General features: G+C 28.4%; 4 protein-coding genes across 4 annotated transcripts; 3 read left to right on the forward strand and 1 right to left on the reverse strand.

Moving 5' to 3' along the window:
• The first annotated feature begins 1296 nt into the window (after window positions 1-1296).
• Window positions 1297-9504, forward strand: LOC113553453 (leucine-rich repeat-containing protein 49). Its single transcript, XM_026956786.1, has 11 exons — window positions 1297-1431; window positions 1636-1790; window positions 1901-2035; window positions 2094-2303; window positions 2381-2659; window positions 2729-3093; window positions 3943-4491; window positions 4876-5249; window positions 5335-5559; window positions 6031-7314; window positions 9441-9504. The coding sequence occupies exons 1-10, from the start codon at window positions 1375-1377 to the stop codon at window positions 6229-6231; spliced, it is 2550 nt and encodes an 849-aa protein (XP_026812587.1). The 5' UTR covers window positions 1297-1374; the 3' UTR covers window positions 6232-7314; window positions 9441-9504.
• LOC113552430 (beta-hexosaminidase subunit beta-like) lies at window positions 8897-11567 on the forward strand. The gene is made up of 6 exons (XM_026955313.1): window positions 8897-8986; window positions 9162-9205; window positions 9976-10088; window positions 10228-10429; window positions 10755-10971; window positions 11223-11567. The coding sequence occupies exons 1-6, from the start codon at window positions 8897-8899 to the stop codon at window positions 11565-11567; spliced, it is 1011 nt and encodes a 336-aa protein (XP_026811114.1).
• A 2054-nt stretch (window positions 11568-13621) lies between these two features.
• Window positions 13622-15400, forward strand: LOC113551781 (putative GPI-anchor transamidase). The gene is made up of 7 exons (XM_026954258.1): window positions 13622-13696; window positions 13766-13887; window positions 13953-14088; window positions 14161-14369; window positions 14436-14553; window positions 14657-14767; window positions 15098-15400. Exons 1-7 carry the CDS (start codon window positions 13622-13624, stop codon window positions 15257-15259), a joined length of 933 nt encoding a protein of 310 aa, XP_026810059.1. The 3' UTR covers window positions 15260-15400.
• Window positions 15401-15481: 81 nt separating this feature from the next.
• Window positions 15482-16287, reverse strand: LOC113551782 (NADH dehydrogenase [ubiquinone] 1 alpha subcomplex subunit 8). The gene is made up of 2 exons (XM_026954259.1): window positions 16075-16287; window positions 15482-15994 (listed from the first exon to the last, which is right to left on the reverse strand). The coding sequence occupies exons 1-2, from the start codon at window positions 16175-16177 to the stop codon at window positions 15564-15566; spliced, it is 534 nt and encodes a 177-aa protein (XP_026810060.1). The 5' UTR covers window positions 16178-16287; the 3' UTR covers window positions 15482-15563.
• Between the last annotated feature and the right edge of the window lie 35 nt (window positions 16288-16322).

Here is a 16322-nt window from a genome sequence, read left to right on the forward strand (position 1 = left end):
TTTTATAATGTATCAAAAATGGTTATATAAACATTTAATACAAATTTTAAGTACCAATAATCTAAGTTTATTAGTTTTCAAGTAACACCAAAAAAAAAAAAAAATTGATTTTATTAAAATCTGGATTTGCATAAAAATACTTAATTTATTTTTGTTTTTCTCGGTTATTTTGAAAAATATCAGGATTTTTTACTTTTGTCTTATCTTAAATACAAATCAGATTCGATTTTATACCTGAAACACAAATTATTGTAAAATCAATGCATTTATTGCTCCGCTCAAAATATAATTAAAAACAAAAAGGTACGCAAGTGAATTCTGTTTTACTGCTGTGTATATTAGGTGTGACTGTTGAGTAGTTCACTGTAGTATGTAATAGACGTGTTCAATTTTAATTCAATGATATTATATCATTGTATACGAAAAACAATTCTGAGCGAAGACTTTATGATAAGTCGATATAAATACCTAATATTTTATGAATCGATATATTCCGATTTTTGATAAAATATGTTAAATTTTTTCAACACTATATAGTGTATACATTTTTACTTTTGATCTTTTGAGGTAGTTATAATTAGTCTAAATATTATCATTATGAAGGTACTCATATAAAGGACGTTATTAATACAATATATTTTATACTTGGTTATAAATTGAAATAAGAAAGAATTATTAATATAAAATTCATAATTAATTATTTTTTCGTTAGTTATTAGCTGATACATTAATCAATAAATTATGTACTTATATGGTACCTATATGATGTATCTATATGACTATATGGTAAAACCATCTAATAGTTGGGAAAATTATTTTTTAAGCTACGGATGATTTATCTCATATAGTTAGTATTCGAGTACTATAGTACCTGAAATGTAGAAAGGGTATGATTGTGAGCGTGTGACTAGAACATTGATTTTGGCAAAAAGAGATGATGAAGAGGAGAAAGAATTAACGTATTGTTATTCAGAATAATTTTGAAAAAAATAATTAAAATTAGTATTCAAACAGCCATCTATACTAAGGATTAAAAAGTTTTGCTAGAAGCTAAAGATTGTTTTTAAAATTGATTTGATTTACCATCACTTGGCTATTTATGCAAAGTATACTAATAAATATAGATTTAAACAAAACCTTGTAAAATAAGTAGATATGAACTTTAATAAACATATACAATGTATATACATTTTATGTATAGTAAATTAGATAATTTTTGGCATGGTAGGGATGTCGTCGACCTTTGTTGTATGTAAATAAAAATCGACCAAGTTTTATTAAAAGTAGAAGGGGCCTGGCACAACAATCATGACATGGTGCCGTGCTAGAACCCTTTTATACAAATCGAAATGACTACACACACGCTACTTTGCTATGGCGACAAATACACAAATGGCTGATTTTATGTCGCCGAACAACGGAATTTTGAACGTAAGTACGATTATATTAATATACATATTATTTATATATATATATATATATATTATATTATTCAATTTAAATAATAAATAATAATATAAATACATTAAATAAATCAGTATATATATAATAGAATACTCCTAACTCCTAAGTCCTATTATATTTAGTTTCAAATATATTAAATGAGTGTTTTATGTTCTTATTCAATGTTTAAAGCACGAGAATCCCGATTTTGCCGTATTTGGAGTAAATAATAAAGAACTCATCGATGGCAGTTTAAATCCACAGCGTAGACAAACATGCACCAACATTCCATTACTACCGGCAGCTTTGCAGCCTCGACTTCATCAGAAACGATCATCTATTGTAAAGTAATATATAGAGTATAGACATATAGTGTATATATATATATTCTAATTACTAAAATTACTTACTTTTACATAATAAGTGCGTGATTAGTAAATTCATTTGTATTTTAAAGTAATAATAGTAATCTAAATGAAAACATGAGCAACACAAATCTGGTATCATTACAAACATTAACAGATGGAAAAATCCAAGCTACTAGGTCTCAATGTATCAAGAGTCGTAATCCAGAACGAATGAGTTTAGATAGGTATTTATTTTAATTTATTTTAATAATAAGAATATATTTATATTTTTTCTTAAATAAGACGAGGTTTGATGAGCGTTCCAGTGATTACTGGCGAAGCTCGTCTTCGACTGTTATCAATGCAACATAATTTACTAACAAAATTAGATGGTATTTCTGGAGCTGGTTTATCTAGACTAGTTTTCTTGGACGTATATGGTAATCAACTAGAGAGAATTACAGGTCTTGAAAGCTTGAACAATCTACGTGTTCTTTTGTTAGGAAAAAATCGGTACGTATCCAATAATTTTTGTTATTATTTTACGATTGTTAAAAAATATATAATCGTATTTTATTATTATTGTTTAGAATTAAACGCATTGAGGGTTTGAAAACGTTACATCGATTAGAAGTTCTAGACTTGCATGGTAACCAATTAACTCAAGTAGGTGGACTGCAAAGTCAAGGTGAATTAAAAGTTTTGAATCTTGCTGGTAATCAAATCAAAGTATTGGGTTCATTGGACCTTACTGGCCTCAGGTCGTTACGAGAACTTAATCTTCGAAGAAATCGTTTAAAATGTCTGTTAGGATTTTCAGAGACTCAACAGTTAACGAAACTTTTTCTTAGTAACAATGAAATTAACACGTAAGTTTAAAAGTTTAAATTATTTAATATTAAAAACCTATTGGTTCCAATTTATTTACGTAATTTTAGTATTGACGATATGCCAAGTTTGGTGCATTTAAATAAGCTCCAAGAATTAGCTATTGATAATAACCCTGTATCGGCTGTAGAAGAATGTGTATCATTTTTGGTATCACATCTATCTCAGCTTCAAGCACTAAATCGTACTCAGGTGACCGATCAGATGAGACGTACTGCTGTGATTTGGAAAGAAACTCGAGAAAGTCTTAAATGTGTTGCAGCAAATTCTATACAAGAATCCGGAAAAAAAGGTCGTGACAACATAATTTATAATGCTAAGTCTAATTGGGAACAAATGCGGTCTCAGCATTGTGTAAATCCCAATTTAGCAACTTCACTGAAGGATCTAAGAAGTTCAACAGAGACAGAAGATGGTGAGTAAATTAAAGTTCAAATATAATATGATTATATTTTTGAAATTTTCAAATCATAAATCTAGTATCAATAATAATTAATAATCATAAAAAAAAGTTTATTATAATTTTTAATCGAACTAATCGAAGTATTAATATTATAGAATCTATTGAAAACCATATAATATATTAATATAATAATTTTTGTTTATTAATATACTATTATTAATTATTATATTTATAATACTGGCTTCTGTGGCTGTGTCAAGAATATAATAAACTAATAAGCACCATTTTAATAATACAATTTTACTAGTTCGTAGTAATATATACATATTAGTTATTAAATATCATAATTTATAAGTTTATCAAATATAACGTCATATTTAAATAGTTAAATTATAGGTATATATTAAATAAAAAAAAATACTTAATTGTTATTTAATAAACAAAACTTTTGTTGTATTATTTGTTCTATTTATATTATATATATATAATAAATAAATTTAAATAATACAGTTATTCAAGTTATTGTTATAACTTATAAGTTATAATGTTATATAACCTAGTTATCGAACTATAAAATTGATCATATGCGTACCATCTCGTACTTTGCTTTTTTCAAAACATACGTTTAACTTTAATATTGACATAATATAATATAATTAAAATATATCTACTGTTTTAAAAGTGAAGATATTTTTAATAAAAATATATCCATTTTATTGTTTGATAATCTTACAAACATTAAACGATAGAATAAATATATCGATAGTCGGTTATACACCCTATTTAGATACTATTGAAAAGTGATAGATATCTTCATTGCATTTATTATTTTATTAAACATAAAATAATATGATTTTATAGGTACTAAAAGTGATTCTGCATTATGTAAAAATTCATTGGAAGAAAATCCCGAAACAGCAACTGCAGAACAACGGAAAAAGAAAATGTACTTTTTATATAAGAATCGAACATTTGTTGAAAAGAAGCTTTGTCGTCGTCCAACAACAGACAAAAGTGACACGGTGCCTGTAACTAGACTACCGCCAATATTGAACCAGTATCTCAACCAAAGTCCAACTTCCAAAAGAAAATCTGAATTTAGACAAAATGATAGCAGTAGTTTAGAAATATATCCGTCTGACCATAGTGAACAAAGTAAAAGGAGTGTTTCCAGTTCAGTGAATATGGACGCTTCTTGTAGTGATGACACCAGTAGCAGTTGTGAATCATCTTCAGAAGAAAAAATCACCAAAGAACCAGCTATCAATACTCGACCAATAAAAAGTGCTAATCCTAGAATGTCAGCTCCTATCATAAGTGATCAGCAAGAAAGTAGTTTTAGACCAGCAACATCCAGACCAAAACCAAAATGCAATGGTTCCAACCCAAAAGATAAAAATAAAGAGCAAGGTTTGTCCGTGTGTTTTATACACGTTATTAATATATATAATATACATACATATTATATGAGTAGATAATTTTGGGAAAATTATTGAAAATTATTACCATCTTTTACAAAATGTGCTTGAATTAAACTTATAAATTATAATATTAAGAGTTCCAAATAAAATTTGCAAATTTGCAATATAACATTTTTTTTTTTTAAATATATATTTTATAATATAATAAACAATGATAATATGGTTTTTCACATAATATTCAACTTTAAATGTTAGGTAGACAGGACACAGGTAGTGTATATAATTACATTAATTTTAATATTTTTTAATGTTAAACTTTGGTCATGAATATGAGTAATATAGTAATATTATAGTATGATATTGTGATTTACAGGTGGTGATTATTTAGTCGAAATAACAGGAAAGTTCTTAAACGTATACGGGCAGGGCAGTTTGCGATACATAGACAAACCTTGGAATCAATCAAAATCAAATGATGTTTCAACAATTAAATTCAATTATGTTAATTTCAATTCTCTTGTACCAGTTTTTTCAAAAATTAAAAATCGTTTTCCAAACGCTGAAAACTATTTTTTTCGCGACACAAATATTTACTGCCTTGGTCAGTTGAATGCTCTAGCCGATTTACAAGGATTGGTTTCTTTGTACATACATGAAGATGGAAATCCTATTACACGAAAAGAATGGCATTCTTATGCAATTTATAGATTATCTCATTGGGGATTAAAATTTATTAATGATAAAGAGGTATAAAAAAATAACTATATTATATAAATTAATTAAAGTAGATTTTATTTCAAGTTTTGATAAAACATACTGGTACTTTATTTAGGTGGATGAACCTCAAATAACCAAATCAATGGATACTTTTAAGGGACTAAGTAATTTAGTATTATACTCACTGCCAGAATCATTGTTGACACCGTTGCTCAATAAATTACAGTTAGATTATAGTGCTGAAGAAAGCGCTTGTAAATGGTTAAAGTCATCAGACCCAGCTTTACGTAATGTTGTTTGCAAAGAAGCATTGCAATGGCGTAAAAATGGAAATGCTCAGGTAGTTAATTTTTGCACTGCTTAATTATTGCGCGAGTGCTGTCTATTACAATCTGATTATGAATCGTAATACTCATAAATTATGAGTCGTAATATAGTGTATAGTAAATTGTATAGAGCCCAGTCATCCACTCGTATATCAGTTCGTTCGGCACGTTTAAAAATTTAATGGTAGATTGTTATTTTTAATTTAAATCATAGTAATTTCCAAATGGAATTTAATTTAAAATGTTTCTATCGTAAAAATAATTAATTTTAGAATTAATTTAACTGATCTATCAATCAGTTCAAAAATCACCAACAATTAGTACTGAATACATAAGTAAAGAATTTATTAAACTCTGTATAGTTTATGTTATCAACTGATAATAAATAGTATCTTACTACTCCAAGTTAATATTGCTCTTGACTTTAATTATATTTTTATTTACACTTAAATTTATCATATAAATTAATTAATATGTATTTTAAGGATGAATGTATTTGGAGACACAAAGGACTAGTTCATTTCAATTCATTGATCAATACTACGTGTCTAGCAATGGCAAAGCTGATTTTATTAGAACAGGAATGGCCTATTGTGCTCAAAGAACTCATACAAAATACATTAGTTGACTATTCACAACTTGAAGAGTACATGAAAAGGAAATTAAACGATCTGCGACCTACTTAAAATCAATTAATTTGTACCGTGTAGTTTCGGTCAACGTGCAACTAAATAATATATTATTACCTACTATATACATATTTTAATTATACTCATTCATTTTATACATGCTCATTGTAGACTTGTACTTACTTTGTAGATACTACAATTATTATATTACTATTGATCCCATTTTATGTTCATAAATAATATAATTCATCCATTTGTAATATATAAATATTACAGTTATAATAATCCAATAAATATATAAGGCAGATTTCCGATTGCAGGCTTACTTAGATAATGTGGAACCAGGCGCAATAAACGAATTAAAGTAAATGTTACAATTACGAACTATACGAAGATGATAAAATAGCAATCGACCAAACTAATATAAGTACCATATACTATCATTCAATCATATCAACGCGATGAAACCGCAATTAAAGAATTAAAATAAATACCACGATAATCAAATTATACAAAGATACTGGAACTAACACTACGACAATTAAATTTAAAATAAAAATATCAATCACATAATTACGGACAGAACAAACTATCTATATCAAAAATGCCGCAAATATACATTCAAAAAATCATTGAAGAACGCATAAAAAATCACAACGCCCTCACAGCATGAGTGCAGTGCAAAAATCTCACCAACACGACACACAAGCTTCAAGCAGAAACACCGCCAAAAGAACACGAAAAAATACTGAAGACACGCGAGAACAGCACAAGATTCGATTCCGCGTACTGAGACCTATTTATTATTAATTTCGTAACGTTGCGTTGGTTCCCCGTTTTCTAAGTATAAACCTAGATTGGTATATTGGCTTTATTACTTAAAACTTAAAAACGTTCATATAATTATTTATACTGCCTGACATCCAATAACATGTTAATACATTGTCCTATGATCCTAAATCCTAATTTTAATATCTATCCAACCCTTTCTAAATATCTTACAACATTAATATACCAATATAGGTTATACTCGAGCCCAAACGACTCAGTATCTATCTTAATAAAGTAAATCGGATCGTATATAATAATGCTTATCGAATCACAACACCGAGATATCTACACACATCCGTCGACGAAAAGGTAAGTGGAAATTTAACACATATATACATAAAATTAAATACGTAGCTTCATGTCGACCCAATAATATAAATAGTAGTAGAATAAAATAATGCAGATAGGGTATTTAATTTCAATTATTTAACAACCAACTGCATTTAATTTCAAATCATACACAAACTTATTTCCCCTTTAATCTCTATTACTTGTTATCATTTCATTACTTTACCAATCCACCAATACATTTATATCCCCACATCATAGCCCCATCTCTCTCCCACTTTATTTATTGTCTATCTCGCTATATTTTATTCTACTACACATTCATATGAATCAAAGTGGTTAAAATAAGACAAATTACGTAATTTTATTAATTATTTGTGTTATTTTTGTTATTTTTTACTGGCTATTATAATTTTTAATCATTAGAATCTAAGTACTAATTTTTAAGTCAATTTAAATTTGAGGTTTGACCATCATACACGTAAATGTATTTAAGTATTTTATAGTTCTATAAATCATCTATGATTGGTACTTGGTTGATACTTTATAGACTAAAAAATAAAAAATCATAATACTTTAAAAATAATTGGGAAAACTAAAAAAAAATATGTGAAATATATCTACGAAATTTAAACATAGTGGAATTTTTTGGTTGTTATTCAAAAATGAATAATAGTAAATACTTATTAACTTTACGTTTTCATAAATATCTTGGCTTTTTGAAGCTATTTAATGATATTTAAAATGCTATTTTTTTTTAAAATCAAAACAATGATAATTTAATACAAGATTCCATATGTTGTTTTATACAGAAATTAAAAAGTCGCGAAACATAGAATATAGATTAGAAAGATAAAATAAATATAATGTTATACTCTAGTAAAAAGAACAAACAAAGCCAATATTTACCTTTGAAACATTCTCAACTTAAAAATAAAAAGAATTAAGCGTATTTTTTATAGATTTTTATTATGATTTATGTTTTGCCACAGACCCATAGGCCATAGTTTATTATGGTTTAATGTCTTGTGTTATAGTAGTGTCCTACCTACTCTGTGCTTCTGTGGTTTGTAGATCTGATTTCAAGTTGGAAGTTCATGGTTCAGATGCAGGCTTGCAACTTTGTATAATATTAAAATTAAAGATATGCAACTAATTAACTATCAACTATTGATAAGATGACATAGTTTATGATACGACTTAGCAACAAAATATACTCTTTAGCAGTGTAGCGCTCCAAACGCTATACCTAAGTGGTAGTGATAGCTAGACAACAACAACCGGCTAACAACAATTTAATATTATCATAGTTATTAAATTTAAGTAGCTCAATAACCTTAGTGGCTAGTGAACATTTATTATATTAAATTATAATTTATGAGTTATAACTGTTATATAATTCATACTAAGTCCGTGCATCTAAAGTGCAAATACAAGTATTCAATTTATCGCGAGTGTTGTCAGTGTCACATATATTTATTTTGTGATTAACAATTAAACAATGCATTGTTATGGTTTATTTATCAACGTATTAATTATTTGTTCAATTCTTCTATCCTCTGTGCCACAATCGCACAACCAAAATGTGGGACCACTTGTAAAAATGACCAATGGCCAAGTGTGGCCGAAACCTTTGTTTCAACACAACTTTGACGAATATTTAACACTTAAACCAGAAAATTTTCATTTTAACGTAAGATCGAAAATATTAACGACTAAAACACGTATAATATTATGAGTTTTTTTAACAATTATTTAATTATATAAATTAAATTTTAAATAATATTATATATTATTATCTTGCATGCTGCATATTTATTATATTTTAATAATTGTAAGTAAGCTTAAATATACAAGTTTCTTTTTAGATAACAGGTCATAGTTGTGATGACCTTCAAGATGCATTTAAAAGGTATAATCATATGCTATTTTTAAAAGCTAAAAAAACTTTTAAGCACCATAAAAGTTTATCTACGAACTTTACCTTTGGTAAGCTAGAAGTGCTGAATGTACAGATTACAAACCCCTGTGAAAATTATCCCTCTTTAAATATGGATGAAAAATGTTGAGTTATTAATATATTTTATTACAATCAGTTGTATTAAGAATACAAATATTAATTATTTTTACATATATTTTTTGTACAGATGAAATCAAAATAAATAATTCTTGTGGACTTTTATTGGCATCGTCTATTTGGGGTATTTTCAGAGGTCTAGAAACTTTTTCTCAGTTGGTTTATTTGGGAACAGATGGTTCGACGGTAATTTTAAATATTATGACTACACTCATGTATATTATGTGGTGAACCTATAATGTACAATTTTATAACACACAGTTTTTAATACGAAGTACATCAATAGTGGACTATCCAAAATTCAGGCATCGTGGATTTTTATTAGATACGTCTCGCCATTATTTACCTATCGAAATAATAACGAAAACTTTAGACGCTATGTCGTATTCAAAAATGAACGTATTTCACTGGCACATGGTTGATGACAATAGCTTTCCGTTTCAGAGCAGCGTTTTTCCAAACCTTAGGTTTAACATTTATATTAATAATAATTTGTGCTGAATAATGTAAAAATTTTTTACAATAAGTTAATAAATATATGCTAATAGTTAACTACAGTTATTGCCTTAATAGATATTATTTTTGTATTTATATATTATAAATAGCGAAAGAGGAGCTTTTGGACATTCAGCTATTTATTCGAAAAATGACGTCAAATATGTAATAGAACACGCAAAACGTAGAGGCATTCGTGTTATACCAGAAATCGACACCCCAGGTAAGAACATATAACATAGAACAAGTAATAGACAGTCTAATACATAATATACATTTCAATATTTGTTCACGAGAACTGAGAACGACGGTTTCACGTGTTATCAGACGATATTTTGTAAGATAATCTTATTTATACACAGGACATACATTGTCTTGGGGACTCGGTGGTATTCCAGGACTATTAACCCCATGTTCGGATTCTCATTCAAATCGTTTTGGGCCTATTGACCCGACGGTCGAGGAAAACTACAATTTTATCAGGATGCTATTGTCTGAAGTCAATGGATTATTCCAAGACAAGTATTTTCACCTAGGTGGTGATGAAGTAAATACATCATGTTGGTAATGACAATATTTATGGATTTGTGTATTAAACAATATATTTTAGATGGGTAACGTAATACATAAAGTCAGTGCTGAATGATTGGGTGTTCAAATTAATATAATATTTATTATTATTATATACTTTTACTTTATAATATAATTGTTATATTCTTTGTTTATGTGGTCCAATCCAGTGTATACCATACACCCATACACCATGGGTGAAATGATATAAAATTCGTTTCACCCACTAACAACTTAACAAACAAATTTTACGTCAATTGACCAATTAGGCGTGTATTATAAATATTAAATATATTATATTGGTTTTCGTCGATTGTAGGTCCACGAACAAAAAGATACAAATGTTCATGCTTCGCAATAATATGAGCGATGTTATCGAATTAGAAAAATACTACTTTGCAAACATATTCAACATAACGCAAAATTTAAGAACTATACCCATCGTGTGGGAAGAATTATTTGACGAGAATATCCACCTAGATCCCAATGTCGTGGTGCAAGTGTGGAAGGGCGATTTAAATTCGTCCGTGTCGAAGGTAAGTATTTGATGTATGTGTATACTACTACACTAGTTTGTATATTAAAATGTATAGTGTTTCTTTCGAAAGCAGTGGACACGCATGATTCCGATATCATTATCATCGATGTATGCATTTACAGACTGTAGAAAGTATACTATTTGGAATAGTACACGATATCGATTATGATAATTTTGTACATTTTCTTGAGTAGATAATCTATTGCCTTTTAAAACCATCTCCTAATTAATTCATAATTGTCACTGCAGGTGATGAAATGTGGACATCCAGTGGTATTTTCCAGTTGTTGGTACCTGAATTATATTAACTATGGAACGGACTGGCTGAATTTCTACAGGTGCGACCCGACCGACATTGTCGGCGAAAACCGTTTGTTTTTGGGTGGTGAGGCTTGTATGTGGGGCGAATTTGTTGACGAAACAAATTTATTGCCAGTGTCGTGGCCTAGAGCTAGCGCTGTAGCCGAAGTGCTCTGGTCACACGTGCTTAACGAGACCGAAGCCAAGCACAGGCTTGAGGAACACGTTTGCAGGATGAGGCGGAGAGGAATACCTGCTCAGCCAGCCAGTGGACCCAACTATTGCCATTATTAGAACATCTATAGATTATTATGATATCTCATTGGGTACAGTTGTACAGAATTATATACTATGCGATATTATAGATATAGAATGATCCGCGAGAAACCTGTATTACACACAAATATTACTATTTCATAACAATATAATTTATGAAGTTATAATTTATTAGGTATTCCAGTTCGTCATATTTGATATTTCCAGGGACGTACACAGAAAAAAGTTTTGCGGGAGTGTTTTTGGAAATCAATTATTGAAAAGTAGAAGTTTTTTTAATAGATATACAAAAAAAAATTATGAAAATTAGGTATACTTAAAATACTTTTAAATACAAACATTGATATAACAAAATTAACATTAAAATTGAATTAGTAAATAATTATGCAAAAACCAAAGTATTTCAGGGGGTGCCTGAACACTCAAAATACCCCTCTGTGTACGTGCCTAGATACTTCCATTTGCTAAAAATCCTGTTTGTTATTTTGGCTTTTAAATTTTGATTCATTTAGGATTCATAAAATCATGATTTAAAAGAATTTTAATTCATGAAAATATTTTGTAGTAGTCAGTAGGTAGTTGAATAAATATATTAAAATATTAAAATTATTTTTAATTATAAACGTGAATTTATATTAAATTTTTTGAAATTTCGATTCATTTCCATAGGTATCTATTACCTAAGTGTATATATTATTACAAATAATTTTTAATGAGAAAAATAGCTGCTCATTTTAACTAATAAAGCAATAACCATTAGTGGCCATAATCAGGCCATCATCCTTGAAATTTGTTTAAAGTATTTTATTTTGAACATGAACCTTAGAAGTCGACAAGACGCCGTACCCTCGTGTGTGATTTCCGTCTTACCAAATGTATTATGCTTATGTAGAATGATTATGATGTAGCAAATTTATGTTCAGTAGTTCCAATACTATATTAACTTTATTATCACGGTGAATTGATCAGTGACCGAATTATCAAACTTAAAGGTAATAAGAACATTACTTGTGTTCTCTCGTTGGACTTATACAATATTTAATTTTTTAATAAGCATCAAGCAAGTTACAAGTATGTAAATTATTAATGTTTAAAGGATTTAAAGTAAAGCACAAAATTGAAACTGCTGACCTACTGGACGTAGCAAACATGTATTCAGAGGGGGGAGGGGTGTTAAAATATTTATAATACATGAATTAAAAATACATTATTTTATTATTATTTTAATGATAAAAAATGATTCTACTTTAAACATTTCTGGGGGGTTTGAACCCTTAACTCCCCTCTAGTATACGGGCCTGGAACGTAGGTACTAGGTATACTTCGGTTTTTGATATTTAATGCCGTTATGTGCATGGATTAATATATTAATCCGTAGTTATACGTCACTATATGATGTTCTTAAGAGTTAAGAGTTTAAGACAGAGACAATACATACATACAGTTACATTAGAGAATATAAACATATACCAGGGATGAGCAACTTAAAGTTACTAGTGTCAATTTTTAAAAATTTAAAAATTAACGGGCTTGATAGAATAGAAAGTAAAAAAAAATAGTCCAGAAAATTAAAAATTTACAATTAATTTTTATTTAATTATTCATATATGTATACCTACAACGAATTTTAATATTAAACATATTATGCATTAAAATAAAATACAGATAAATTCTAAAATGTTATTAAGTAATTTGAAAATGGAGCAAAGGGTACGGGCTACAAAAAAAAGGTACCTATACGGACCACCAGTGACCCATATCTGGAATATACATAGTAGGTATATGAGAGGTACTAACTATATACGTATAATCACGGACTAAGATACTAATATCTAGATATTTATATACGTCTGTGAACAATACAACTTAGATCATATGATCTAAGCACAGACATATATACATGTCTGTGGATCTAAGCAATACAGGAAACGGTTATCTGATAACCGTCAATCGGCATAGATAAGAGATAACATGACAATATTAACAATACGTGAAATGATAACTAACGATTTTATAAACTACCGAAGTAAACAAATTGTTCGTAGTTCAGTTCTTATTCTTTTTTAAATTTCATGCACAATATGAAATCATATTATTTATTATTGTTCCTCTTCTGTGCGAATTTCTTGAACATACATGTGTGTCAGGTAAGTACGTTGGATTAAAAAAAATATCAATGATCATGCATGAAAAGTCACACCCAAATTTTTTCATAGGCAAATCATTCGAATAATTGGGCAGTTCTTGTTGATACATCAAGGTTTTGGTTCAATTACAGGCATGTAGCAAACGTTTTGTCCATTTACAGAAGTGTCAAACGTCTTGGTATACCAGATAGGTATGAAATGTGTTCATAACAAATTAAAATTTAATTTCGGTTCTAATACTATTATGCATTTATAGTCAGATAATATTAATGGTTGCTGATGATATGGCCTGTAACCCTCGTAATCCTAGTCCTGCGACTGTATTCAATAATGCCGATCAACAGCTTAATGTCTATGGGGACGACGTTGAAGTCGATTTTAGAGGCTATGAAGTAAGATTATTTTAAATTTTAATTCCATTATTATTTTTTTTTTGTTATTAATTCTAACTTTTGAATTTTTAGGTAACGGTCGAAAACTTTGTACGTTTATTAACAGGTCGGTTACCTCCTGATACACCTCGTTCAAAACAATTGCTTACTGATGAAGGTAGTAACATCTTAATATACCTTACTGGTCATGGCGGTGATGGATTTCTAAAGTTTCAAGATTCTGAAGAAGTTACCAGCCAAGAATTAGCTGATGCTCTTGAACAGATGTGGCAGAAAAGAAGGTAATTAGAAAACTACCATCTATATTATAATTTAATATCATTATAGAGTGTGTTATTTATCCTTAGATACCATGAAATATTCTTTATGATTGATACCTGTCAAGCTTCATCGATGTATGAAAAATTTTATTCACCAAACATTCTTGCAATGGCTAGTAGTTTAGTTGGTGAAGACTCTCTTTCGGTAAAAGATTTAAACATAATATTTTACTACGGAAAAATTAAAAACAAATATAATATAATCATTTTTAACTATCTAAAAACTTATTTTATATTTTATATTTCAGCATCACGTAGATCCAGCAATTGGAGTGTACATAATAGATCGTTATACATTTTACGCATTGAAATTTTTAGAGAATGTTAAACTGAAGAGTCGTATTAGCATGAAGAGTTTTGTAAGTTTTTTATTTTACTCAGTATATTATACTATATTATTTATAACACTTTATTTACAATTTTTAGCGATATATGTGGTATATAATTTAATATTTTATTCTTATATCAAATGTGTGTATGTATAAACTGAAAAGCATTTTTATCATTGATTAGCAATAGTGGATGATTTACTTATGTCTATAGTAAATAATTTTTATTATTTACAATTTATAGTTTAAATAAAAAATACTCATATTTGAATCAATCATATTCACTTTTAATACTTATATACTTATATGTACTTGACATTTGATGACATAGTATTAACTATAATTTATTTTATTTTCCAGCTGGGTGTTTGTCCTAAACAAGACTGTATTTCAACTGTAGGAGTACGAATAGACTTATTTCACAGAGACCTGGCCAAAGTTCCAATAACAGACTTTTTTGGATCTGTTAGACCAGTCGAATTAACCTTTGACTTTTTAGATATTTCAAACACACCATTATAGAAAATATTTGTAAATACTGTTCTGTGTAAAATTATTGATAATTGTATTTAACTTGTATATAATTTCAAGTGTTTTATTCCATATTTGTGAGCAGGTTATTTCATAATATTTTATATATTGCTACATCATGTTATAAATACTTTATTTATTATTTTTTCATTATAAAATATTTATACTTTCAATTGTCTACAGCAGGAAAATTAAATGAAAATACAATTTCGATCTCATAATAATTACTGTTTTTTTTTCATTAACAAACACTAATAAGTAATAATATTAAACTGTAAACTTTAAACATACAGTATTACTTGATAAACCAATTACGTTGTCCATATTTTGCTGGTGGTCGTTCTTCTTCTTTAAAGTCTTTAAGACCAACAGGCAAATCACCAAACACTTGTAGTTCCTCAACTGGAGGCTTTGGACGATTTCCAGTGTAGACACGAGCTTTACAAAAAAAGCCATGCTCAGGTCGCTCGATGCCCATTTTTTCAAACACACACTTGTCATATACTGCTTGTGTCTTACGACATGGTTCAAAATCCAAGCGATTACTAGATTTGTCAATGCAGTTACTATAAATTTGAAATTCGTCAAAACAATTGCCTTTTAGTTTCCTAAAGAATTCAAGTGCACAGTTAGTGACCGCCTTGCCCTCATTCAAGCATTTACGTGGATCATTAGTTTCTTGCTTGCACATCATAAATTCATCATTTACATCCAGACAATATTTTCCTAAACACGAATAATAAACACACAACATAAAATTATAGACGCATATAAATGATAGTTATAATAATAGTAAAAAAAATTACCGAAATGATGAGCAGCGGCACGGAGACCTGGTGTACTGATGGGTACTTCTTCCACTGTCAGTTCTTCGAATGTTGGCAACTCATGGTCATTTGTTACAACCATATTTTTGAATATTATTATACAATCCAAGAACAAATTATTGAAATAGATTTATGAAAAAAAAGTAAAAATCATAGAAAATTCAAAATAATAAAAATTATAATATTATACTCTTATCAAATACCTTTGAACGAGATCGGACAATCTA

This window comes from Rhopalosiphum maidis, chromosome 2 (genome assembly GCF_003676215.2).
Source record: "Rhopalosiphum maidis isolate BTI-1 chromosome 2, ASM367621v3, whole genome shotgun sequence".
Classification (NCBI taxonomy): Eukaryota; Metazoa; Arthropoda; class Insecta; order Hemiptera; family Aphididae; genus Rhopalosiphum; species Rhopalosiphum maidis.

Bases quoted from the DNA above. Each gene is read 5' to 3' on its own strand.
- LOC113553453 (XM_026956786.1), top strand. From the start codon at position 1,375: ATGGCGACAAATACACAAATGGCTGATTTTATGTCGCCGAACAACGGA. The intron at 1,432-1,635 runs GTAAGTACGATT...CAATGTTTAAAG, and splicing joins CGAACAACGGAATTTTGAAC to CACGAGAATCCCGATTTTGC. The intron at 4,492-4,875 runs GTTTGTCCGTGT...TGTGATTTACAG, and splicing joins AGATAAAAATAAAGAGCAAG to GTGGTGATTATTTAGTCGAA.
- LOC113552430 (XM_026955313.1), top strand. From the start codon at position 8,897: ATGACCAATGGCCAAGTGTGGCCGAAACCTTTGTTTCAACACAACTTT. The intron at 9,206-9,975 runs GTATAATCATAT...TATTATAAATAG, and splicing joins CTTCAAGATGCATTTAAAAG to CGAAAGAGGAGCTTTTGGAC. The intron at 10,972-11,222 runs GTAAGTATTTGA...TTGTCACTGCAG, and splicing joins TAAATTCGTCCGTGTCGAAG to GTGATGAAATGTGGACATCC.
- LOC113551781 (XM_026954258.1), top strand. From the start codon at position 13,622: ATGCACAATATGAAATCATATTATTTATTATTGTTCCTCTTCTGTGCG. The intron at 13,888-13,952 runs GTATGAAATGTG...ATGCATTTATAG, and splicing joins CGTCTTGGTATACCAGATAG to TCAGATAATATTAATGGTTG. The intron at 14,370-14,435 runs GTAATTAGAAAA...ATTTATCCTTAG, and splicing joins CAGATGTGGCAGAAAAGAAG to ATACCATGAAATATTCTTTA.
- LOC113551782 (XM_026954259.1), bottom strand. From the start codon at position 16,177: ATGGTTGTAACAAATGACCATGAGTTGCCAACATTCGAAGAACTGACA. The intron at 15,995-16,074 runs GTAATTTTTTTT...ATTCGTGTTTAG, and splicing joins TGCCGCTGCTCATCATTTCG to GAAAATATTGTCTGGATGTA.